The following is a 24,839-nucleotide window of genomic DNA, read 5'->3' as shown; positions in this document are numbered from 1 at the left end:
CAGATTATAAAGAAGTCAATCTGTAAACACCTTGAAATCAATGCAGTGATTACTAGAAGCCAACATGGATTTGTCAGGAACAAATCCTGTCAGACTAATTTGATCTCATTTTTTGATAGGATAACCTCCCTTGTGGACTGTGGGAATGCTGTGGACGTCATATATCTTGACTTCAGCAAAGCTTTTGACAAAGTACCACATGACATTCTGATTAACAAACTAGTTAAAAGTGGGCTAGATGGAACAACTATTAGGTGGATCCACAGTTGGCTACAGAATCGGACTCAAAGAGTACTTATCAATGGAACCTTCTCAAACTGGGGAGAGGCAACGAGTGGGGTGCCTCAGGGCTCAGTCCTGGGCCCAGTGCTCTTCAACATTTTTATTAATGATTTGGACGAGGAGGTGCAGGGAACGCTGATCAAATTTGCAGATGACACAAAATTGGGTGGGATAGCTAATACCCTGGAAGACAGAAACAAACTTCAAAGTGATCTTGATAGGCTGGAGTGCTGGGCTGAAAACAACAGAATGAAATTTAATAGGGATAAATGCCAAGTTCTACATTTAGGAAATAGAAACAAAATGCACAGTTACAAGATGGGGGACACTTGGCTCAGCAATACTACAAATGAGAAAGATCTTGGAATTGTTGTAGATCACAAGCTGAATATGAGCCAACAGTGCGATATGGCTGCAAGAAAGGCCAATGCTATTTTGGGCTGCATTAATAGAAGTATAGCTTCCAAATCACGTGAGGTACTGGTTCCTCTCTATTCGGCCCTGGTTAGGCCTCATCTAGAGTATTGCATCCAGTTCTGGGCTCCACAATTCAAGAAGGACGCAGACAAGCTGGAGCGTGTTCAGAAGAGGGCAACCAGGATGATCATAGGTCTAGAAACAAAGCCCTATGAAGAGAGACTGAAAGAACTGGGCATGTTTAGCCTGGAGAAGAGAAGATTGAGGGGAGACATGATAGCAGTCTTCAAATACTTAAAAGGTTGTCACACAGAGGAGGGCCAGGATCTCTTCTCGATCCTACCAGAGTGCAGGACACGGAATAACGGGCTCAAGTTAAAGGAAGCCAGATTCCGGCTGGACATCAGGAAAAACTTCCTGACTGTTAGAGCAGTGCGACAATGGAATCAGCTACCTAGGGAGGTTGTGGGCTCTCCCACACTAGAGGCATTCAAGAGGCAGCTGGACAACCATCTGTCAGGGATGCTTTAGGGTGGATTCCTGCATTGAGCAGGGGGTTGGACTCGATGGCCTTGTAGGCCCCTTCCAACTCTGCTATTCTATGATTCTATGATTCTATGATCACTATTAACCCCAAAACTCCCAAAACAACATCCAGAACAGAATGGGATGGCCAGAACAGCCACTTCTGAATGAGCAATATCAACCAAACTCACCTGTCAAGTATAACTCCATGGCAGGGATGCAATAAGCCACAAAACATCCAAAGAAACTCCGTTCCGATACCCGTTCTGCACATAGCGCATATTGCTCAAAATGGGGCGGGACAGCAGCTTCCCAATTTGGTAAGTCAATCAAACTCACCAGACGCACATAACTAGGTGGGACAGATATAAAAAGCTCAAAATGTTGCCCCGAAACCACGTTCCGATAACCCTTTATTATACAGTCTCTGGAATTAAATGGGTATACAACTAGTATACATAACTCAGACGTTATCGTGAAGGACATCTGGCTCATTCCCACCAACATACACAGATCTCATTGGATATTAATGATTGTTTTCTTCAAGTGGAGAATAATTTTGTATCTTGATTCCACACATACTATTGCCACAAAGTACAGTGACATGCTGCAAACATTTATAGAGATGCAGTCCACTTCACCCATTGATTGGTCAGAATGGGCCATTCATGCACCACTTGATATACCAGTTCAGATAGACTCTTACAACTGTGGTGTTTTTGTATGACTCTTTGCACATTTGCTATGCAGTGGCTAACCTGTCCCTTTCCCAGCAGACATGGTGCCTGTACAGCAATGGATTGCAAATGAACTTCTCAAACACAAATCACTTCTTCCACGGCCAAGTTTAATGCAGAGACAGCAGCAGAGAATAAAGAAGCAAATAAATCAGAGAGAAATTAAGCAATTCAATAGTCCTGTTTCTAGAAAATCACCCAAAGGAACATTCTCTACAATCCAGTTCTTGTCTTCAGCAATACAACAGTATTACACTTCATCTTGGTCTTTGTGCTTAATGGGTGATCAGTGCAAGAGACCCAAGAAGGACACTATGGTTCTGTATGAGGGAGCATGTCAGGACTGGTACCATCTCTCTTGCCTTGAGATAAATCAAGCTTCTCGCGGTATATTCAAATGTCCAAAGTGTTGTGAGAAATGAATAATCTACACTGTAGGCAAAATATTATGTTAACTGCTGCTATCCCCATTCCCCCCTCTTTCTTTCCCCTTTCCTCTGTTACAGCCAGTTTTGTGCAATACGGACTTTTGCCCGGAACGGATATCGGAACGTGGTTTCGGGGCAACATTTGGAGCTTTTTATATCTGTCCCACCTAGTAATGTGCGTCTGGTGAGTTTGGTTGACTTTCCTCATTGGGAAGCTGCCGTTATGGCCCATTTTTCGCAATACAGACTTTTGCACAGAACGGGTATCAGAACGTGGTTTCGGAGCAACATTTGGAACTTTTTACATCTGTCCCACCTAGTAATGTGCGTCTGGTGAGTTTGGTTGACTTACCTTATTGGGAGCTGGCATTACGGCCCGTTTTGCGCAATACGGACTTTTCCCCGGAACCGGTATTGGAATGTGGTTTCGGGGCAAAATTTGGAGCTTTTTACATCTATCCCACCTAGTCATATGCGTCTGGTGAGTTTGGTTGACTTACCTCATTGGGAAGCTGCCGTTACGGCCCATTTTGCACAATACAGACTTTTGCCCGGAACGGGTATCAGAACGTGGTTTCGGGGCAACATTTGGAACTTTTTATATCTGTCCCACCTAGTAATGTGCGTCTAGTGAGTTTGGTTGACTTACCTCATTGGGAAGCTGCCGTTACGGCTTGTTTTGTGCAATACGGACTTTTGCCCCGAACAGTTATCTGAACATGTTTTGGGGGCAATCTTTGGAGCTTATTATATCAGGCTCACCTAGTAATGTGTGTCTGGTGAGTTTGGTTAACATAGCTCACTTGGAAGCTGCTGTCCCAGCCCATTTTGAGCAATATGCGCTATGCGCGGAACGGGTATCGAAATGGAGTTTCTTTGGATGTTTTGTGGCTTATTGCATCTCTGCCATGGAGTTATACTTGACAGGTGAGTTTGGTTGATATCGCTCATTCAGAAGTGGCTGTTCCGGCCATCCCATTCTGTTCTAGATGTTGTTTTGGGATTTTTGGGGTTAATAGTGATGTAATATTGCAATGGTTCTAGTCCTAAAATATTGTTCCCAAGTGTTGCTAACACATGCCAGTGTTTTTGGCATGGTTTTTTAATATAATGGGGACGTTCCGGCCTGTTCCTTTCCATTCCGGCTTTTACACCGTCCCTACATTTTGAACGTAACTTCCAAGCCGCCGCTGGGGCACAGAAGCAGGATTTTAAAGAAATCCACATCTTCGTATGCTTTAAAGATAAAGATACCAAAATTGGCACAGTAATAGATATTAGGGAGAGCTTTAGGCATGCCCAATTTGAATTGAATTGGGTCATCCATTGATTTTTTTAATTTTAATTTTAATTTTTTTACATTTCTCCCCTTAAACTCACTTCCTGATATGCAAAGGATCGCTGTCGCTAAGTAGCAAAAACAACAACCGCGAAAGCTTAGCGCTACCGGGATAATCCGAGGGAAGCAGGTAGGTGGGATGAAGCTTTAAGATAGACAGATGCGCTATTTACATACGGAATAATTAGAGGCGTAGTTCTATGAATGTTTAGACAGAAAGAAGTCCTACAACTCCCAGCATTCCCCAGCCAGGCTAGCTGAGGAATGCTGGGAGTTCTAGGACTTCTTTCTGTCTAAACCAGCCTTCCTCAACCTGGGGCGCTCCAGATGTGTTGGACTGCATCTCCCAGAATGCCCCAGCCAGCTGCTGGGGCATTCTGGGAGATGCAGTCCAACACATCTGGAGCGCCCCAGGTTGAGGAAGACTGGTAAACATTCATAGGATTACGCCTCTCATTATTCCGTACGTAAATAACGCATCCTAGTGTATATTCCCCAAGCAGAGCCGTGAGTTTATTTAGAGCAGCCGCATCCACTCAGAACTTGTAGCATTACCCAATCGCTAGCGAGTCTTAGATGAATGACATGTCCCTAAGCCAATAGGTTTGGGATACCCTAAAGCAAATCTTCCTACTCTATGCGGAAAGCGACGAGGGAGCTGCATAGTAGGAATATGGCGGCTGCCGGAGCCGGGAAAGTGGCAGCCGCCGCCGCCACTGGGGCAGCAGTAAAGCCGATCTTCAGCCGAGACTTGGCTGAGGCCAAACGGCGTGTGCGAGAATTGTATAGGGCTTGGTACCGAGAAATCCCAAACACTGGTGAGGAGGCGTGACTAGGCGCGCGACCTCCGCTTCAAGGTCGCTTCAAGGGGTGGTGTGAGGTGGGTGGAATCTGCTCGGGGCGGGAGCCGTTTCCTGGCTGATCTGCTAGGGAGAGACCATCGCAGGCTGTGTTCTCCCACTTCCCTTTCCCTAGCTGCCTTTTCCCGTAGAGATCGGTGGCGGGGGATTGCCCCTTTCGGATTCAAAGCAAGGTTTAGCTGTGGCCCCTACCCGTCTGTATTTCAGCAGCATCAAGCCAGGGTGGGAGCCAGAACTGTACCTTCTCCCTGCTACTGAGTTCCTCCAGGACCCTGGAAGTCACGGAGGGAGATACCTTCCCATTCTGACAGTGCATGGCCTGGAATCTAGTGGGTAATTCTAACCTGCATTAGTGCCCACTAACAAACAGATTGATTGTTATTCGAGATTGGTTAGCAGTGAGTATAATATTATGATTTGGTAAGGGAGATCCAAACCAGGGGTGACTCGAGCTATGCCCATTAACTAAAGGCTGTATTACGCTCCTTTTTTTATTTCTGTGCATTCTCCCCCCAACCTGTTTGGTTCCCAGGGCCTGCTTAGAAGAGGGTGATGGAGTTTTTTTTCATTGATTCATTGATTCACAGCCACTGTTGTAGCTTGTACATTCCTAAATACCATGGAGACACATTGGAGCAGTATCACAAGCCAAAAGCTATTTTGTATGTATTGGTTGCATGTTAGCATATTGTATGTGATGTTTGGTTGGCAGATGCAAAACAGCTGCTGGCAGTTTAGTGTCCATATATAGTCTTCAAACATGGATACCATCAAATGTAGAGTGGGAGAGAACTCACCCCTTAAAAATTCTTAATGTCTGCTGCTGAAAATTCACAAGAGTTTGAAAGATTTAATGAACTGTGGACTGTCTTGTTGCTTTTGCAATCCCTTAAAAATAAATCTTGAACTCTAGTCCACCATGTCACAAAGTGAAATTGTCAGCGTTTGAGCATGATCTTTGTAAGAACCGAAATACCTTAAGGGATGCGTAATTGCCTGCTTCTGTTACTGTTATATGTATAGAGAAATAATATTTATGCCTGTAGGATGTGTGTTGCCAAGAGATGGTGGCTTCTTACTATATTATTTAATGGGCTGGTGGAGGTGGGAGCGAAGTTGGATGCTGTAGCCCAGGTGGCTTCTGGGAAATGAGTAGATTTGACCCACTAATGCATTGTAAAAATCCAAAATAATTTGGACATAATGGAAAGGAGTTTCTTCTTTCCTGCAACTTAAAGGAGTATTGCCTCCTGTTAGAATTCTTGTGTATTTTCCATAAATTTCCACAAAACAGCCAGCCAGTATAATTTTGTTTGAGTAGAGGTACTAGACTTTGTAAGAACAACACTAACGCCCATTTTCTCACATAAGACTACATTTTATCTCATATCTAGTGCATCTGTACCAGCTGGACATCACAGTGAAACAGGGACGAGATAAGGTGCGGGAGATGTTCATGAAGAATGCCCATGCCACAGACCCCAGGGTTATTGATATGCTTGTTATTAAGGTAAGCCAAATAACACTTGTCTTAAATCCATAGGGAGATTATTACATGGAGCTACTACTTTCCCTTTTTGTCAGACTTCCATAGGAATCTAGAATAGAGTAGTCCATAATAGACATCATAAAATGCCCGACTCAGTCATAAATAGTAAAGAGCTAAATTCTCCTTCTTAAATGCTAAAGCATATCTTACAATGTAGATGCCTCTCTAGTGTTATCACGTGATAACATCAACTGCTGTCATCACAGGAACAATCCACATAAACCTGGTCTTATCAAAGATTAGGTAATAACTACAACCATGGAAGACCATAAAATAAATTTTCCTGAGGTGGCATAATCTTTAACTATCATCTATTGTCTTATTCTGGTCTTTTTTTTAATACATTACTTAAATGTATGCATGCTGTCTTTCTCTGTTCTGTATATTGGTTTTATAGAAGCAAGTGTCCATTCAAAACTTTCTAGATGTGTTAGAACACTTCAGGTTCTGAAATGTTCACCTGTTAAGGAAGGGAGTAATTACTCCATTATAGAAAAGATTCCTGTCTTTTTTATTCATTGTGTCTTGCTGCTGGATTGTGTGGGTAGTGACTCTTAGAGAAATACATGTACAGCTGATAGATGTTGAAACTGGACTTGGCTATTCTGCTGTGGAGGGAGGGACAGTGAGAGAAATCTTCAGAAGCATTGAGGACAATTCAACTGGGCTTGGGCACCCTAGAATCATAGAATAGTAGAGTTGGAAGGGGCCTATAAGGCCATTGAGTCCAACCCCCAACCCCCCGCTCAATGCAAGAATCCACCCTAAAGCATACTTGACAGATGGTTGTCCAGCTGCCTCTTGAATGCCTCTAGTGTGGGAGAGCCCACAACCTCCCTAGGTGACCTCCCTAACCCTACAGCTCACTGTACCTTTCTTCCAGCTATACGTAACATAGCCGGGTTTCACAGTAAACTTCAGTGGTCACTTGTAATGCTTGCGCATTTTATTTCAAAGCCCTGATTTGACAGGAAATATTACCACCATTGAACAAAAGGATTTTGTGTTCCTACCTTGCATTAGAGTAATAGGGTAGAAAATGTTTTGGATAATTTTAAACCTTTTTTTCTGCTTCATATAGGGGAAAATGGAACTCCAGGAGACTATTCATGTGTGGAAACAACGGACCCATATAATGAGGTTTTTTCATGAGACAGAAACACCACAACCCACGGACTTCCTGTCCAAGTTCTATGCAGGCCATGACCCTTGAGCTAAACAGACTTTGTGGAGCTGTAATTCTGTATTTTCTGTTGGAAATAAAGCCCTACATATTGAAGAGTTCTTCAGCGGAAAGTTTCCATCTTGGCTGTTAATATTATATTCTGAGTCTGAATTCTTGATGCCAATACTTCATTCATTCTTTATTCCTTTTGTGCAATCTACTTTAGGATAGTCTGGGTGTGCAGTACCTCTGTTGCAACTGGTGCAATAATAATAAATCAGTTGCAGTCCTATGAACATTTAGTTTCATTTGAGTTATCCTGTGTTTTTTCACTGAAGACAGAATCAGAGTTGGAAGTGACCTTGGAGGTCATCTAATCCAACCCCTGCTCAATGCAGGATGCAATGACAGTATCCCCAACAGACCTCCGGCACAGGTCCACCACCTGCCAAAGCAATGTGTTTCACTGTTGAACAGTTGTTAGGAAGTTTCCTTTAAAGTTTAGCTGAAATTTTCTCCCTATAATTTTCATTCATTGATTCTAGTCCTGCCCTCTGAAGCAACGGAGAATTCTGTTCCATCTTCTATATGGCAGCTTTTCAGATATTTGAAGACTGCTATTGTGTCTCCCCATATTTTTCTCCAGGCTAAACAAATCCCACATTCTGTTGTTTTTCACAGGTCTTGGCTTCTAGTTCCCCCACCCCCATCTTGGTAGCCTTCCTCTTGACACCTTGTTAGCATTCTTAAAATGTGGTGCCCAGAACTGCACAGTACTCCAGGTTCAGCATGCCTAGTGAAGAACTGCTGTGCCTCATAATGAGCTAGAGCCCCTCCCCTAAATGTATGCCACAAAGTATGTTGTTGCTACATTCAATTTTTTTTAGCCTTAGGCTACATTCATAAAAGCACAGGCTCAGGATTATGAGGCACAGTAGTTCTTCACTAGGCATGCTGCACCTGGAGTACTGTGCAATTCTGGGCACCACATTTTAAGAATGTTAACAAGGTGTCAAGAGGAAGGATTCTCCAGATAAGGTTGGAAAAACTTCTGCCTGAAATCCTGTACAGCCACTGCCAGTCAGTGTCAGCTAAATGACCCAATGATCTGGCTCAGTGTAAGTCAGTGTCCTACGTGGCTGGCTTAGGTACAGCTTGTGATCCACTGAGATACCTAGATCCTAGTTTATGCAGCTTCTGTTGATGCTGCTTTTGATAAGATATCAGTTCACTGAGTCTTCCCTGAAGAGTATTGTAATTACAGTATTGTAATTTCAGCCAGGAAGAATGTTTGCCTCCAAGACTACCAATCGTGTTTCCCTTTGCTTGCTAACTTTTGTTAGGGAAGCATAGTTTAGGCCTTCCTTACACAGATGCTTCCTTCTCTAGAAAGCTGAGCCACATTCCAACCTTCCCAAATTCAATTTTCTGAAACAAAGATTGCAACTATCATGAAGGCTGCTTACTGCTCCCTAAACCAACCTCCATTGCTCTTTTGTATTCTCTCCCACTATACAAAGGAGCCCTCTTGTGGCTAGATTGCATGTAGGACCACTGCTTCTTTCCTCAAAAGGCTGACATAAGAAAATCTTAATTCTGTTAATATATGCAAGCAGATCCAAGCATGTACATTTAATGTGTAACTGTACAATTCTAGAGCAGTGCTACCCAACCATCTTTGGCAAGTATGTCATAACTCTACAGACTGAGATACTCATACTAGATGTTTTAAATATCCTAGGCTTCAGGTTAGAATTCTTGGAAATTTTTTAGCACTGATTATAGACCTCACTCTATGAACTTCAATCCCACTGTCCTTCAGATTAGACTTTAGGAATATTTCAGATGCATGGAAGAAAATACAGTACAAGTATAAATAATTTAGGTAAGTGGGCAAAGTTGCTATGATTAAACAGCAAACCAATTTCCTTTGGCCAGTTTTTAAATGAAACTAATTCAAAACTGAAGACTAATGCATCTCTTGACTTGGTAAATGTGAAATACTCAATTGTCATACCAATGAAATGGCAAATTTAGAGGGTTAGGGGTGGAATAAATTTGAGCTCTGCTTTAGACAAGAAGTTAAACGGCTTTTCCTTAAATAGGATTTACAGTTTATTTAAAAGATGTAACAAATTCAGTTCCATTTGACCTATGCTTTTTTCTCTGTAGGAAATGGAATAGTAATAATACTCGCCCAAACTTGGATTCTAGTGTGCTTTCTTTCCTTTTAGAGGGGGAGGGGGAGAATGTGTGTATGTGTGTGTTTACTTTGCTTATTCTTTTGTAAATGGCTTCCAGCATTGTTTCAAATGAAAAGTAGTATATAAATATTATGAACAGCAAAGTCCTAATTACCCAGATATAAATGTCTGAGTGCAGTAAGATATATTCCTTGGTAGCGCTGCTTAGATTGCAGCACAAGACAATTAAAGAAGACACTTAAGTTTTGCTCTATCATTTTTATTTGCAGTCTAAACCATTTCTTTACCTACATTAAAACAAGGTCCCCAAACGCTCTTTCAGAAAATGTGAAGTGCTGCATACAATGATTATTGAACCAACAAGCATATATGCATCCTCATGCATATAGGTCGTGCTCGTTTAGCCATGCACAGATCATTCAGTGATATGGTGGAAGTCCAGCTGCCTGCAAATGCCTTCTTTACAAACTAGAGAGAGGGGTGCAGGACTAGAGATTGATGTCAGAATACTTTATGTATTTCTATGTATTTGCAGCCCTGTAAAGAAACAAAAAAACGTTATTCCACACTATGAAACTGCCCCTATGTTCAGCTGTAAAATATTAATTTTGCGTTCTGTACAGCAGGACTCAGTAGGCTCAAATGGACAAGATTGTAATATCATATGTTATGTGATATGTGTACTGCTTTCTGTCACACAGACAGTAAGAAAGCAAGTTTACTGTAACTTTGCCAAATGAAATATACTTTTATTGGCTTGCTATAGAATAGGCTGCCAAGAAATTTTAGAATTCCTTGACATGCCCTAAACGTACACTGTCCAGCTTTAATTTTTCCAATGTTATACACATAAGGAGAAGACTTCAGATAGACAGGTAGTTAGTAAGACATAACTTCTTGTATTCTTACTACAGAACTGGATATAGATGACGGAGCGTGGGGGGCGGGCAGGAAAGGGCAGAGATTATGAACTATGTAGTTATGATGCTAAGACAGTGGAAGTGGTGGGGAGAGATGTCTTAATCCATCTGTAGTATTTAGATGTCCTTTAGATAGGCAGAAGGCAGATCAAGGGGTTCTGGCTCCCATTCATTTTAGAATAACAACTAAAAAGCTCCCACCAACCCTTTACTTAGGGTGCCAAAAAAAAAAAAAAACCAATTGGAGGAAAATCAGGAGTGGATTTTTGTGTGTGAAAGGACTTGTGAGCTCGGTTTTGATACTGGCCATTAGTTCCTGGACTGAGAATATGCTCAGAGGTAAGCTGTTCATTAACTTAGCATATATGTCCACCTATCTGAACTACTATTTTACACCATGGTTGTCATAAAATAAAAACAAAGGGTGATCCCAGAAGCCTGAGGTCTGCCCACCCCTGCTTTAGATGTATTATGTTCAAGGATTGATCAGAATCTAAGACATCACGGCTATTACTAAAGGATGTAAATGTGCTTGTGGATGTAGAAAACTGCTATACCACAGCTTTTCACAAGATAGGCTACAGTGCCTTGCTGCACAATCTTCTATGTCAAATGGAAATGTTTCAGTTAAGTTAGTAGTTTTATCTATAGTCATACCTGTTAGTCATCATCATCATCATCCTCTGGCACAAAGATATCATGTTCCTCAAGCAAAGCTGCAAAGTTCTTGCTGATCTGTGTCCCAACATAGAGGAAGGGGATTACAATGACAAACACACGGAGAAGACCAAAGGGCATCTACAGAGATTAATTGAACATCAGTTAATATCTCTCTGGAGGTTCTGCAGAAAAAGATAGCCATCACTAAATCTCTGCATAGTTGCCAGAGTATCTAAATGTAGAACTGACAGAAAGGTTTAAATAAACATCAGAGACTTGTTCATATGATGAATAACACACTTAAAACTCCATCACACCAGGGGTTAACAAGCTCCCTACCTCTGCTTCTACACCATGTTTTCATTCCTCAGTTACTTCCTCTTTTCACAAGGCCCATTGAGTCTGCTGTTCTCAATGGGCCTTGTGAAAAGAGGAAGTAACTGAGGATATGCAGGAGACAGCAATTCCGAGTTTAAAAAATCATTGGACTTAATGAGGGTTTTTTTTATCGCGCAAGGAAGGCCAGAAGGGTCACGGGAGGCAGATGCTGTCATGTGAGGGACCTGAGCAAACTCTGAGTGCCCAGTAATGAGCATGCAATAAAACGCTCGTTGGATGGAGCTTTTAGTCTTACAGAGTTCAACTAACACATATTTAATCCCACATGCATAAATCTTTGTAAGGCTGTCCTCGTACATAGAAAAAAATGGAAGTCATAGACAAACAGAATAGAGTTGGGATATTAAGGATGCAACACCAATTAAGGTGATCCTAAAATCACAATTAAGAAAACAAAAATGCATAATATCAGATACTCTCTCAAAGATGTTTTCTAGACTTGAGGAATGGATCTACTGAACAGTCCAGCAAAAACAGTTTTGCTTTCAGTACAAAGCACAAGAGTAATAAAGGAGTACATTTACAGTATGACTATATTACAGAATGTATGACACTACAGCTTTCAAAGGCCAGCCAACCTGCACATCACTGCAAATATTTTTACACAGTAATACTGCATATATCTGAAATTCTATTCAAACAAAGCAGTGGAAAACTTTTCTCCCCCGGGTCAAATTAAGATGACTTCCCCTTTTCGGAATGCCCTTTCCCATTCACGTTGTCCCTAACGTTTATCCTCTACTCTCCCTTGTATTCACCATTGTTTGGTCAGGTAGGTATGGAACATCTAAAAAAAAAAGTCTGGAGCTTGGCTTCTGGACTTTGTTCGGTGGTGGGTGGGTGGGCAGGGAAGAGAATACTGAAAGGCAAAATGCTGGTCCCTGATGAAGTTGTCTAGTTCATTCCACTCTATACTTGTCAACGTCAATTTGGCAAGAAGCAACACGGTGGAAGTCAGTCATCCACGTTAGTAATATTCCATCTCACCGAAGATACAAGAGAGCTACAAGGGACAGAGAGAATACAGTACTCGACATTTCAGAAGTTTGAATGACAGAGAAGAAAAAGAAAACATGCCGACGCCCCGGCTTTTTAAAATAACCCGTGTCTGAGAGGGGTAGTAAGAGGAAAGGGGCCACTGCTCATTCTCTAACCGTAACGCCTGTCGAGTAGAAAAGGGAATCCTCATTCTACCGATGCTTCCGTGTTCTAAGTCCCACCTAGCCCAGCGTCTATTGGATAACAATCTGCCACTCAACTACCAAACCCCGCCCTTGAAAGTAATCCGTATAAGCCAGTGGCTGGTACAATTTGCCAATTAAACCCATGTACGGCACCACATCCTGCTTAGCGATTGGTGGGCTTACTCCTCGCCGGTTTCTCCATTACGGCCCATGGTTCCCCTTCCATACACTCACTTTGACCGGCTTAGGCAAGATGGCGCCACTCCGGGTGACGGTTACATTTCGCGAGGGCGCAACGGCCGCCGAGGATCCTCTGTCGTTCCCAACAGGCCCCGCCCGTGCCCAAGACATAGCCGTTCCCCACAGGCGTCCAGCCATCTCCTCTGTGTTGGTTTCTTCCTCGGCGCTATAGTGACGCGTACGGGCTGTCAAAAGAGTGGGGCGGTATTTTTTCAAATATCGCGATACGTCGACGGAGACGTATATTTCCAGTACGCATGCGTCCGCGGCTGAGGCGAAGCCACAGAGATTAAAAACTAGAGAAACGGTCTCATTGTCTGAGTTGATCTTTTCCTGGTTGCCATTGAGAAGCCATTTTTAAACGTCCTCCGGAGACGGGAGGGATAGAAAAGAATCTAAGCTTTAGATGTAGCTGTGACTAAGCACCGCCAACTAAAAAATAGGAGTTCCTACTTTTTCTAAATTGGGACTTAATTCATGCAATTCTACCACCACCACACATTGAAACAATAAATATACCTGCCAGTTCAAATACAGTTCGTTATCTGCAGAGTAAGGAGGCTGTGTGGCTGAGAGAGTGCCTTACCACAGCCCTGCAGTGGAGTGCACTCTGAATATCGCAAATTAGGGGTCAGGACAAAGGGAGCAGACTTCAAAACTCTGCCACTAGTGGCAGCGAGCACTGGTTATATATTCCTTATATAGACAGCCTCCTACAAGTAGACAAGGTATCTACTCAAAAGTAAATCCCACTGAGCTCAATGGGGCTTACTCCTAGGTATGAGGGTATAAGATAACAGCCTCATTGTCCTTCGGCAAGTGGGGACTCGCAAAAGATGAGGCTGATTGCACAAGTGGGCATCCACACGCTATATGTGATTTGCATACATAGGCAGGGAATTCGTGGATCAATACCCACACTGAGTCCCGACACCGAATCCCCTCCGTCTGCCCCGTTTAGCCAGCAGGGAGACAGGGCGGCAAGGGGGAAGAGGGCGAACAGCCTGGGCTGACAAGAAAATGTGTAGCCTGTGTTTATTAAATTTCATTTTTATTTAAAGTATTTCTTGGCTGCCTTTCAGGGCAGGAGTCCCCCCAAGACGGCGCACAACAGTAAAACACTTGTCAGTTAAACGCTTTGCCCCAGGCCAGCGTAGGCCTCAGAACAGGGCTAGCTTCCAAGCGCACAGTGAAGTGTGCCAGAGGCTTGAGCCTGCGAGGGGAAAAAGCCAGCTGTGATTCCTCCAGTGCTCGCTCAGACCTACAGCTGCCGACCCCCGCTCAGAGAACTCAGCCAAGCCCCAGCTAGGAAGCAAGCAGTGGCAATGACTTGAGAAAAAGAGGTGCAGCGGTGCTCCTGCTCCTATGCCCAAGTTCTATGGCCGCTCGCTGCTCAGCACACCCCTCCTACTGCGGCCACGTAGGAGAAGGCATGCATGCACACCATCCTTTCACTGTTGCATAAGATTACACCCTAAGAGTACTATCCTTTACTCACCCCATAGAACTCCCTTTTCAGCAGCTGGGGATGTGGTGGGTGTTACAAAGAAATGCAGTACTGCTAAAGTTACTTCACCTGCTGTTGCAGTGATATGCAGTTTTGGGAGTCACTACAAGATGTAATGGGCACTAACTAAAGATGACTTTAAAATGGGGACTAGACAAATTCATAATGCTATCAATTGCTTCCAGTCATCATGACCTAATACTACACAAGTCAGCATATTTCCAGGAAACAATAACAGCTAGAGGCCTATAACCTCTCATGGTCAACTTCCCATAAAGATCTGGTTGGTCACTTTGGGAATCAGGAGGATGGACTCAATAGGACTTTTGTCTGATCCACCAGGGCTCTTCTTATGTTAGAAGACTCACATGGTTTAATGAGACACACTCTAAAGTAAGTGTGCAACCAAAAGCTACATGTAAAAAAAAAGGTTTATTCAATATTAAGTTTGAACTATGAAATAACTATGAAATAATACTGAACATTCTTGATTTATGTATAAAACACAACACATGCAAATATTCTTTTAAAAATGACATGCAGTATATATCTAATACAACATTACCAGAGTGTAAAGCACCATGACATTATTAATATTCTTTTATTGTTTGAATTTAGCAAATATATTGCCTACTGATGAGGTTATTCCAGAGTAGCACTGCTGGAGGAAAGTCTGTCTTTGGGGTCAGATGTAATACAATTTTCAATCAAGTAATCAGCCACTCTCACTTGTGTTGGAATTGGCATCTTAGTCTTATGTTAGTAACAACAGTCATGGTGGTTCTTTTCTCTCAGCTGAAATAGTCATCCTATTAAGTTATTGCACCTGCCCATAAACTAATAATAGAAGGAATGGTTATTACCAGCATTGGCTTATTTGAGCCCATCATGGAGTAGTAAACAATGGTTTTGTTGGATAACAATTAGTCACTAGTGTGCAAAATCTTTAAAGACCAAACTGGATCCAAAACAGCAGAAAGCAGTAATATTATATATAGACTGTGTACGTATGCTTGCTATTTGCTACAGTTCTTAGATTTAAAACCACAAAACCCACAACCAAATTATTGTGGTTGAGGTGGCTAAGAAGTTTAAAATTGAACCTGCTTCTTTTCATCTTTCTCTTAGTCCATCCCATTTGGGAATTTTTCTTCTCAGGTAACAATCATTTCTTCTTTTCGTAATTATTGCACAAGAACTGGAGTGGAGTAATGTGAAGTTAGTATTAACTTGAGTCCTCAGCTGTGAACATTGGAAAGATGGGCTTTAATGTCAAAAGAGCCATTCTGAAATGTTGTTCAAAACATTGGTGTATTTTACCTGGGTATTTTCAGATGAAAGGCTCATAGCATTACCAACCAAAAGGCATTGTGAAGCTATTCAATCTTTTCTTCCTTAATGCATTTTTTTTCTGGTATGAGGGCTAGTGCAATGTTGTGACTAAGAGTGTGAGCTGGGAAAATCCTGGGGCAAATTTCACTTTGGCTGTGAACTCACTAAGTGGTCTGGCAAACTACTGTGCTCTCAACTCTCTCCCCACTCCCATCTACAATTAGGGGATAATGATACAAGTCTGCCATATCAGGTTGTTGTCCATAATCCTTACATAATGCATGTGAAGCGCTTGGAATATTTGAAATGTGATATATACATTGCTGGATATTATTGTTCTAGTGAGTAGGGCAAGGTACCTAACTACCATGCTATTTAACTCACACTTAGCCTCTCCAGCATATCTTAAAGCAGCTGTAATATCAAGATTAAATGCCATTATTAAGATTGTATGGAAGAAGAGGCAGAATGGTGATGCATAGATTGCTCTCATATCTAGAAGCTGCTATTTTAACATAGAGAACTGGACCACTATTGTGAGTCTTACATCAGTGTGTGAAAGTACACCGTAGCCTCTTGCATGCAACTTCTGCTGGAGTTACAGAGTGAGTTCACTGTCACCAAGTTGTGACAGTGAGTCATGCAGAATCTGAAATTAATTATTCAGGAAAGCAATATCAGTTCTTTGGTCATTTTGTTGTCTGGGAGAACAATACACAAGTGTGGCAAGCAAGAACTCTGTGAAAACCTGCTTGATATGCATTTTCACATTTCTATTCTTTTCTGACTTTCTAGCCATTCCCTTCTCACTTCTGCAATCTCCTGACCATACCAATCATGTAATTTTGAGAAACAGGCTGTCTCTGGAGAAACAGGACTTTCTTGAACAGAAGAAGCTAGGCCAGCAGCAAGTGCTGCATTTACATTGCTGCCTGTGAATCTTCGGCGAGGAGGTAAAGGTGGAGGTTTCAAATATCCCCCATCAGTGTCCAAAGGAACCATTCCTGCAAGAGTGCAACCATTGTCCCATGTAGAGTAACCATTCTCCAGGATGACAGGATGCTCCTGGACGGGTACCATCGTGGGATTGGAGAGATGTCTCTTCCGTCCAGAAGAGGACTTCTTTGGCAATTTGTGGCAGGCAACCAAGCTCTTCCGGGCCTCCTGTAGTTGTTTCTCAAGTTCCTTAACCACTAGCCTCATGTAATCAAAGCTGGCCCGCGAAAGTGCCTTCACCCAAGCCTCCATTACAGCTTGGCAGTCAGCAACCAACACATAGGCCTTGCCGCCAGTGCCATCAAAGCGGATGGCGAAAGCAAACTCCTCAGCAGCCTCACACAGCTCCACGGTGCAACCCTCCAGCACAATGAGACCAAGGGGGTCACGGCTCTCCTGCGCTTCAAAATAGAATAGCAAGTTACCCTTGAGGATGAACCAACGGCGGTGGTAGGAAGTGGTGTGGTAGTGGTGGTGATGGTGGCGCTCCACCCGCTTGCACAGAAAGCCAGTGTGGTCTGCTGGAGAGTCACTCGTGGCATAATATGCCACACTACGCTCATTCAGCTTCATTGTAGCAATCCTACCCTGCAGAATGTAGAGAGAGGAAATGCACTGAATTGCCACTTGGAACAGACTGCTAATCCAGGTAGTTGTAGAACATAGTCTCAGGATTGCTCCTGAAGGTCTAAAGATGTCCACACTACAAAATCAACCCTATAAAATATTGACTGTGATGCTGGGCCAACCCCCCCCCCACCTTGAATTACTAAGATCTAAGTAATTTTTCTGAGCATCTTGTTGCTGGATGTTTATTAAGCTATCCAGAACTAGACTAGGTAGCTCTGCCACTTAGATACACAAGAGTAAAAGAAACAGATTCCCCAAGGGATTAAATGAAAAGTTCCTACTGATCTCAATAAGTTACAACAGAGTTCTTTCACTCATATGCACACAAGTGCTAGTTCCAGTGTGGCATGCTGTGCTCACAGGTTTATAAAGTCTTCCACTGGGCACTTTCATGTGGAAATGATATGCAGGGGGATTACTCAGCCATGTAAATTTGCTGGTGCTGCAAACAAGCCTGACAAACATAGGATCTTACTCCCAGATCCATCTAGGAAATGTTACAGTCCCTATATCATTGCTTCAAAATGGGTAGGCAACTTGTGGCCTTCTGGATGTTTAAGCCTACAATTCCCCTAATTTCCCCTTCACTATTGGCTGTGCTGGTTGGGGCTGATGGGAATTGTAGGCCAAAACATCTGGAGGGCCACAAGTTGCTCATGCCTGCTTTAAAATATCTATCAATGAGCCCACAATATTCTATCAGTAGCAGAATAAATTTGCAGGAGCCACAATTATCTTGATAGTTTCTCTTCCAAAGTACATCATGCCTCTTGGAGAATTGTGGATTGTAGAAAGTGGGAGATCTCTTGAAATCCATCTTTCATTCCCAAGTAATTGTCTTCAAATATGTATGATGTTCCCTTCTATAAAGCAACTTGTAATATAAAACATAAAAAATAGATCCTTTCTTGTATGCTCTTTACTAGACTCATTAAGCATCACTAATATTACCACAGGGTGCCCAAACAAGTATTTTCTTTCAGGTACTACCATGTACATTTTAATACCTCCTCATTCTGGTGTGATGGAAACAGGGTATACAGAAGAAGACTTTCATACTTAGCAGCATCTGACTGCAGCCTCTTTTGGTGAAACTATTCTACTCACCTAGTGAAATTTCTCATCTAGTGAAACTGTTCTATCTTCTCACCTGCTCCTATTCATTGAGAAAAATAAACTCCAGCTAGCTGAATCTGTGCAGATGCATCAGTCCTTGTATGCACACATCCTGATTGTGCAAATAGGAAAGAGAGTGTATCAACATTGATGTTACTTAGGCTGAAGTTCTTCGACAGTTTCCCAGTCAATGAGGATTCACTAGGCTATTGGTGTCACTCAGTGCAAAAATGCTGAAGATGGACTCCCAACATTCCAACTGAAACAGATAATTGACATTTCAATTTTAAAATGTGCACAGGTGCACACACATACACATACCCCAGAAACAGCACACAATGCATACTATCTGGTTCCCCAGATAACCATGGCCCTTTTTCCAATGATTTGATGGCTTCCCAGCTTTTGTGCATTTTACCCATTTTAAAAGGTTGAAATGCCTCTCCTAAGGTATACTTCCTAGCAATATAACATTGTTTTCAGACACACAATCATTAAACCAAAGGACCTCTAGATATTGACAATGGCGCACCTATGGCAATAAGAGCCCTGACCCAAGAATCCACCCGCAGACCAAAGAAAACCACTTGGCACATGTTTTGATTATGCACATGCATTTAAAATGCCCAAGTTGATATTGGGGAAATTAATTTGGTAAAGCAATAGCAATATAACATAAACATAATTATGATAATGAACTTGGCAAGCCTTCCATGAGAAATGTACTCTGTGGGGAAATTAGCTATATTCTTGGCAGTGCTGGTTTTACAACCCCTAATGAGACTACAGACATGTGTGATCTGTCCGCTCTGCAAAGGAGGGAGTAGCCTGGGGAACAAGTACAAAAAGGAGGGGATTGGGTAGTGCAGAATCCCTAACACTCATGGGAGTAGGAAAACAAAAGAGGTAGGGGAGTGGTTTGGAGGGAAAGCTAAGTTAAGGGGCTTATGATCCGGCTACACCTGGCAACCACTCACTACAGTTTACAAGGTCACAGGCAGGGACCTACCCAGAGCCTGTGAACACACACAGCTTTATTTGCAAATCTGGTGGCTTCTTGCCTATGAAAACCTGAACCACCCCATGTGGCAAGACCCGTCATCCTAGCAGCTTTTCATCCACCACGCTAGGAGCACTTTGGCTGGATAGGTCTGTCTCTCTCATAAGGGGACAGAAGCCTCATTTTTTTATTTTTAAAGGAGCCCATTACTGCCTCAAACTTGGAATTGCAACACACCCTATTATCCAGCCTTCAGGAACAGGTAATTCAGATCCAAGGAAAGGTATTTAGGTCTTGGAGGCTCATCTACAAAAGCATCCTCCTCCACCCCCTCTTTCTGAGTAAGTGCGTGTGTGAGAGAGTGTGTGTTTAGGTAACTTGGCTCTAATCTTTACCTTGCATTTGGTCAGAGCCCCAGCCACTTTGTACACCCCTACCCTGGTGTTTCAGTAGCCAGGATTGTGGCTGGGACCCTTGTTTGGTTGGAGCATCTATACTGTCTGCTTCCTAACACCTGATCTTTCAGAGTGAGTGCAATCCCATCCTGAACAGGCAATAAGCTTGTCAGAGTCCATAATCATGCACCCCACAGGACCTCCATCCTGCCAGGAGTCAACTTCAGTTTATTGGACCTCATCCTGTCTCACTAAGTCCAGACACTGATCCAGAACTTGCATGCAGAAGTCCCATGTTCAATCCCTGGCAATTTCAGGTAGGGCTAGGAAAGAGCCTAAAATGCTGAACAGCTGCTGTCAATTGGTGCAGAAGACAATACTAAGGGAAATGGTCAGATATATAATCTTTTAACTGTCCCACCCAAGGAGGAGAAAGACAGTCTCCCTAATAAAGGCCAGATTTACACCTTGTGTCAGTTCATTATGAATGTGGAATAAAAAGCACTATGAAAGTGGTATATGGAATGTAGATTGTGCCCCAGCATTTATCAGTGCACTTCAATACCTCTATAAAGCAGTAATGGAGATCTAGCTTAAGTCAAGGGAAGAAAGTAGTACCTTATCTTGATATTTCCTAACACTGGAACAGCCACTCTTTCCCTTCTCATTTAATGGGAGCACCTCTTCTGCATGTTGAAACCAGACTGAGAGCCGCACTTGAAAAGTTATTTTTTATACTTAGTCTAGTGCAGGCTGGTGGTTCTGATTTCGATGGGGCTGTGAATCCATTCTGGGTTCTAGCCAGAACTATACAGGAGCTAACCAAAGTGCTGAACCCTATCACCAGAATGGAGTCAGAACCTTGGATAGCTTCTTTAGAGTTCAGGTTGGTTCTGACTGAAAGCCAGAATGGATTCACAGTCCCACCGAAATCGGAGCCACCAGCCTCCACTGGCACAGTCTCATTAAGCAGACGTGGTACAACATGGGGTGTAATCGATGGGCGACTGAACTGAGTCCTTAGAGCCAAAGGCTGGCTATGACGATTCTTTCAAAGGCCCAGAGCTCCGAATGCCTGCATCGTTCCGGAGGGGCAGCGAAGGGGGGATCTCCTCGTTAACCGAGTTTGCCGGAGATGATTTTGAGTTCAGGGACAGGCCTCCTCCGAGAAGTAGAAGGGGAAAATAATCTTACCTTCCTCAAATCCTGGAAACATAACTATTCGGGACTTCGTTCAACCTTGGCTTAGTCAGTTATCCCTGCTTGCTTTTCCTTTCTGGTGTTTTTTTTTTTTTTTTTTTTTAAGTGGTAGTAGTTTTGTCCTCCCTCTTTCTCTGTTGAGCTCTGACTATTATTGGTGTAGGTTTTCCTAATGCAAAACCCGGAACGCAGGATCGTCACTGGAGTAGCAAGTACTGGGACCCTCCGGAGGTAGCTCTTTAAAAGTCCAGGTTTTCCAGCAACCTCACATCACGGAGGGGAGGTTTTACGTTCTTTATAATGTTCCCCCCTACACACACACACACACACACACACACTTTTCTTACGAAACCATAAAAGCCACGTATAGAAAAACCAGACTGTATATCAGCGAGGAAGGGTTGATTTGCCATTGGTGTCCTTTAAGATTAATCTTTTTTCGTGGTCGTTATATTCACTGCTCACAGATCTACACCAAGCAGGAACAGACACTTTGAAAACGGTTTGACAAATGTATAGGGAGTGTAGTTGTCATTACTGTTATAAACCGTTTTAAAGCAGTAATGTAGATCCTAACAAGTTTAATACGTTACAACCAAGTCCATCTCGTGTTAGCATCCTCTTCCCTCCCCACTCCCAAGAATTCTTGTCCCAAAGCATCTTATTTTTATTGTTGGCAAGGGCGTCTTTAGTGTGTGTTTGTCTCTTTAGTACTTTAGATTTTAATCCTCCGCTCGCAAGATCAGCGCTATTCGCAAAACCTCCAGAAAATTCTGCCAATAGAAGCTATTTTCAAAGGACGACTCTGCTATGCCAAGTGAAAAAATCTCCGTCTATAATAAGTTATGCTGGGATCTTCTTCGAGGATCCTTACTCAAGTAAGGAACAAATGAAAGTATATCCTGAAGAGCTGCTAATGTAACAATGTGACAGTTCTATTGTTTGAAAACGTAAACAAAGAAATTGCTGAACATGTATTTTTTTGTATTATTTTTTTAAAGTTGCCTCCTTACTTTAAATTGTATCCACAAGACGGCACCACATTGCAACATGCACTACTGAGCAAAAAGGAAGTAAGGGCACAATCTATGCATGTTTAGACAGAACTATTTCCTACAAACCGCAGCATTTCTCTGCCAACATGTCAGACTTATTTCTGTCTAATTATGCATTGGACTGTGCCCTAAAAGTCAGAAACCAAACAGCACCAGTCTCCCAAGTGTATTGAGACAGAAACAAAACGCTTTAGCTAGTAGCAGGAATCAAGGCTTCACGAGACCATACAGTATGTTTTTAATTGTATTTATTTATTTTAAAGCCTTTTTATCCCACTCATCAACCCAAAAGGGTCCTAAAGCAGTGCCCCTGCCCCACTAGTTTACAATCTATAATGACATGACACAAAAGGAAAAAGGGATGGGAAGGGAACAACAGGAAAGAGGGAAAAAGCAAGTTTTAAGCAAGTTTCCAGTGACAAGGAAATCTGAAAATGCCTCTGTTGAAGCCCCTCAATCTGATGTGAATAAATTGCTCAAACACACTCCTGACACTTTCCCTCTAGCCTCCACCTTCGTGCCTCTAAAAACAAAGAGCCAGCCAGCCAGCCAGCCAAGCCAGCAAGGATCACCACTGCCAGAGCATCAGCTGAGGAGCATGGGAAGAACTGGGGGGCTGCTGCTGCTGCTACCTCCAATCTTAATGGGGTAGTGCAGAGCACTTTGGATGGCTCCTATAGATTTCTGATTAGTTCTTGCTGAAAACTGGAACAGATTCATCATCCCACTGATATCAGAGCCACCAGCCTCCACTGGCTACTCCCTTTCTGAGGCAGCCACCTCACTGCCAGCCTTGAGAGCATTCCCAAAGTAAGACAGATCTAGCCCAAATCTTCTACCTCCTGTTCTTGCTTGTCACTGCTGACATTAAGAATGTGAGGAAGGAAGGAAGGAAGGAAGGAAGGAAGGAAGGAAGAAAGAAAGAAAGAAAGAAAGAAAGAAAGAAAGAAAGAAAGAAAGAAAGAAAGAAAGGGCCAAGGGAGAGAAAGTTATGGGACAAGAATGCATTCGATCAGGAAAACTTACTGGTCGAATTCATCTTATGCATGTCCTGTGCCATAACTTTCCCTTGGCCCTTGTCTTCTACTGAGTAATAGGTTAAGTGGTTCAGGACAGGAGCAGCATCACAGCCTCCCATCCCTTAAAAAGCAATTGGGTAGAACAGGATTTGCACATTTTCCTTTATGTCTCCATGGCCCTGTTCAAAAGACACCTTAAACTATGGCTTTAACCATGGTGAATCAAGCAAAAAGCTTTATTCACCATGGTGAAAGCCACGGTTTAAGGTGCCTTCTGAAAGGGGCCCATGAGGGAAAGGGGTCAAGATTTAAAAGGCAAGAAGCCGTCATTTTGAGAAGAGGCTTGGTGTGTCTGCAGCTATCTCCAAGGCTGAAATCAGCTGCTGGGTTTCAATTCCTTATTCAACATAGAGATGTGAAAGCAGCCTGAATGCAAGGATATGCATCCCCAAAATAAGCTTGAGCCACCTCAACTCATACACCAAGCAGGCTATAACACTTTGAAAATGGTTTGAAAACTGTATATGAAATGTGTCCTGGGCCCAAACAGTTGTCAAAATTATTATAAAACAGTACTGTAGATCCTGCCCAGGAGAACAATCTCAAGGATCAGTGGTATAGTGGAACCATTGCTCACAGGGATGCAGTGTAGTACTTTTTTATTAGCAGAGACACTGATGTCATCTGCCCCACCCCTCAGAAATCGCTGTTTCCACTGAACTTAGCTGCAGTTCTCACAGTAGCTGGGAAAGAACTAATCTTATTTTTATTATAATTATTATTATTATTATTTATTTATTTATATAGCACCATCAATGTACATGGTGCTGTACAGAGTAAAACAATAAATAGCAAGACCCTGCCGCATAGGCTTACATTCTAATAAAATCATAATAAAACAATAAGGAGGGGAAGAGAATGCACCAAACAGGCACAGGGTAGGGTAAAACTAGCAGTATAAAGTCAGAACAAAATCAAGTTTTAAAAGCTTTAGGAAAAAGAAAAGTTTTTAGTTGAGCTTTAAAAGCTGCGATTGAATTTGTAGTTCTCAAATGTTCTGGAAGAGTGTTCCAGGCGTAAGGGGCAGCAGAAGAAAATGGACGAAGCCGAGCAAGGGAAGTAGAGACCCTTGGGCAGGTGAGAAACATGGCATTAGAGGAGCGAAGAGCACGAGCGGGGCAATAGTGTGAGATGAGAGAGGAAAGATAGGAAGGAGCTAGACAATCTTCCCCATAACTAGATATTGTTTCCTGTTCTAATACAAAGTATTTGGGGATACCTTGGTCTTGAATGGCCATTAAGAGTCATTAGCTTTACAAAAGAGGGCAGGATCTAAACTACAGCTTTATAACAGTTTTGACTACTGTTCAGGCCCAGGACACATTCCACATACTGTTTTCAAAACATTTTCAAAGTGTTATATCCTGCTAGGTGTAGATCTGGCCCTGCTCCTGGCAGAGATGTGAACTGCTAGAGCTGGTTTGTTGACATGGATCCACACTGTTTTGGGGGCTCTTCTTCTGGGCGTGACTATGGGCACTGTCATGATGAGCAGCTGCACTTCAAAATTTACCACTGCACAACTGTCTGGGACGTGTCCTAGCAATTTGTCCCACCCAAAGCTTTGTTTTTAGACAAGGCACTCTCATAATGACCCCCTTACCCATTATATTCTCCCCT

At 42.7% G+C, this 24,839-nt stretch overlaps 3 protein-coding genes across 3 annotated transcripts; 1 reads left to right on the top strand and 2 right to left on the bottom strand.

Moving 5' to 3' along the window:
* The first annotated feature begins 4,377 nt into the window (after positions 1–4,377).
* On the top strand, positions 4,378–7,438 carry NDUFA6 (NADH:ubiquinone oxidoreductase subunit A6). The gene is made up of 3 exons (XM_063134657.1): positions 4,378–4,546; positions 5,983–6,098; positions 7,219–7,438. Exons 1-3 carry the CDS (start codon positions 4,402–4,404, stop codon positions 7,348–7,350), a joined length of 393 nt encoding a protein of 130 aa, XP_062990727.1. The 5' UTR covers positions 4,378–4,401; the 3' UTR covers positions 7,351–7,438.
* Positions 7,439–9,749: 2,311 nt separating this feature from the next.
* On the bottom strand, positions 9,750–13,106 carry SMDT1 (single-pass membrane protein with aspartate rich tail 1). Its single transcript, XM_063134656.1, has 3 exons — positions 12,904–13,106; positions 11,084–11,224; positions 9,750–10,043 (listed from the first exon to the last, which is right to left on the bottom strand). Exons 1-2 carry the CDS (start codon positions 13,045–13,047, stop codon positions 11,087–11,089), a joined length of 282 nt encoding a protein of 93 aa, XP_062990726.1. The 5' UTR covers positions 13,048–13,106; the 3' UTR covers positions 9,750–10,043; positions 11,084–11,086.
* A 2,984-nt stretch (positions 13,107–16,090) lies between these two features.
* Positions 16,091–21,329, bottom strand: PHETA2 (PH domain containing endocytic trafficking adaptor 2). The gene is made up of 3 exons (XM_063134655.1): positions 21,080–21,329; positions 18,525–18,749; positions 16,091–17,332 (listed from the first exon to the last, which is right to left on the bottom strand). The coding sequence occupies exon 3, from the start codon at positions 17,315–17,317 to the stop codon at positions 16,514–16,516; it is 804 nt and encodes a 267-aa protein (XP_062990725.1). The 5' UTR covers positions 17,318–17,332; positions 18,525–18,749; positions 21,080–21,329; the 3' UTR covers positions 16,091–16,513.
* Between the last annotated feature and the right edge of the window lie 3,510 nt (positions 21,330–24,839).

This window comes from Elgaria multicarinata, chromosome 9 (assembly GCF_023053635.1).
Source record: "Elgaria multicarinata webbii isolate HBS135686 ecotype San Diego chromosome 9, rElgMul1.1.pri, whole genome shotgun sequence".
Classification (NCBI taxonomy): Eukaryota; Metazoa; Chordata; class Lepidosauria; order Squamata; family Anguidae; genus Elgaria; species Elgaria multicarinata.
The sequence above is the reverse complement of the archived record's forward strand: the minus strand, read 5'-3'. Positions and strand labels throughout refer to the sequence as shown.

Bases quoted from the DNA above. Each gene is read 5' to 3' on its own strand.
- NDUFA6 (XM_063134657.1), top strand. From the start codon at position 4,402: ATGGCGGCTGCCGGAGCCGGGAAAGTGGCAGCCGCCGCCGCCACTGGG. The intron at 4,547-5,982 runs GTGAGGAGGCGT...TCTCATATCTAG, and splicing joins CCGAGAAATCCCAAACACTG to TGCATCTGTACCAGCTGGAC. The intron at 6,099-7,218 runs GTAAGCCAAATA...TGCTTCATATAG, and splicing joins TTGATATGCTTGTTATTAAG to GGGAAAATGGAACTCCAGGA.
- PHETA2 (XM_063134655.1), bottom strand. From the start codon at position 17,317: ATGAAGCTGAATGAGCGTAGTGTGGCATATTATGCCACGAGTGACTCT.
- SMDT1 (XM_063134656.1), bottom strand. From the start codon at position 13,047: ATGGCTGGACGCCTGTGGGGAACGGCTATGTCTTGGGCACGGGCGGGG. The intron at 11,225-12,903 runs GTGAGTGTATGG...TAATCTCTGTAG, and splicing joins TCTTGCCTAAGCCGGTCAAA to ATGCCCTTTGGTCTTCTCCG.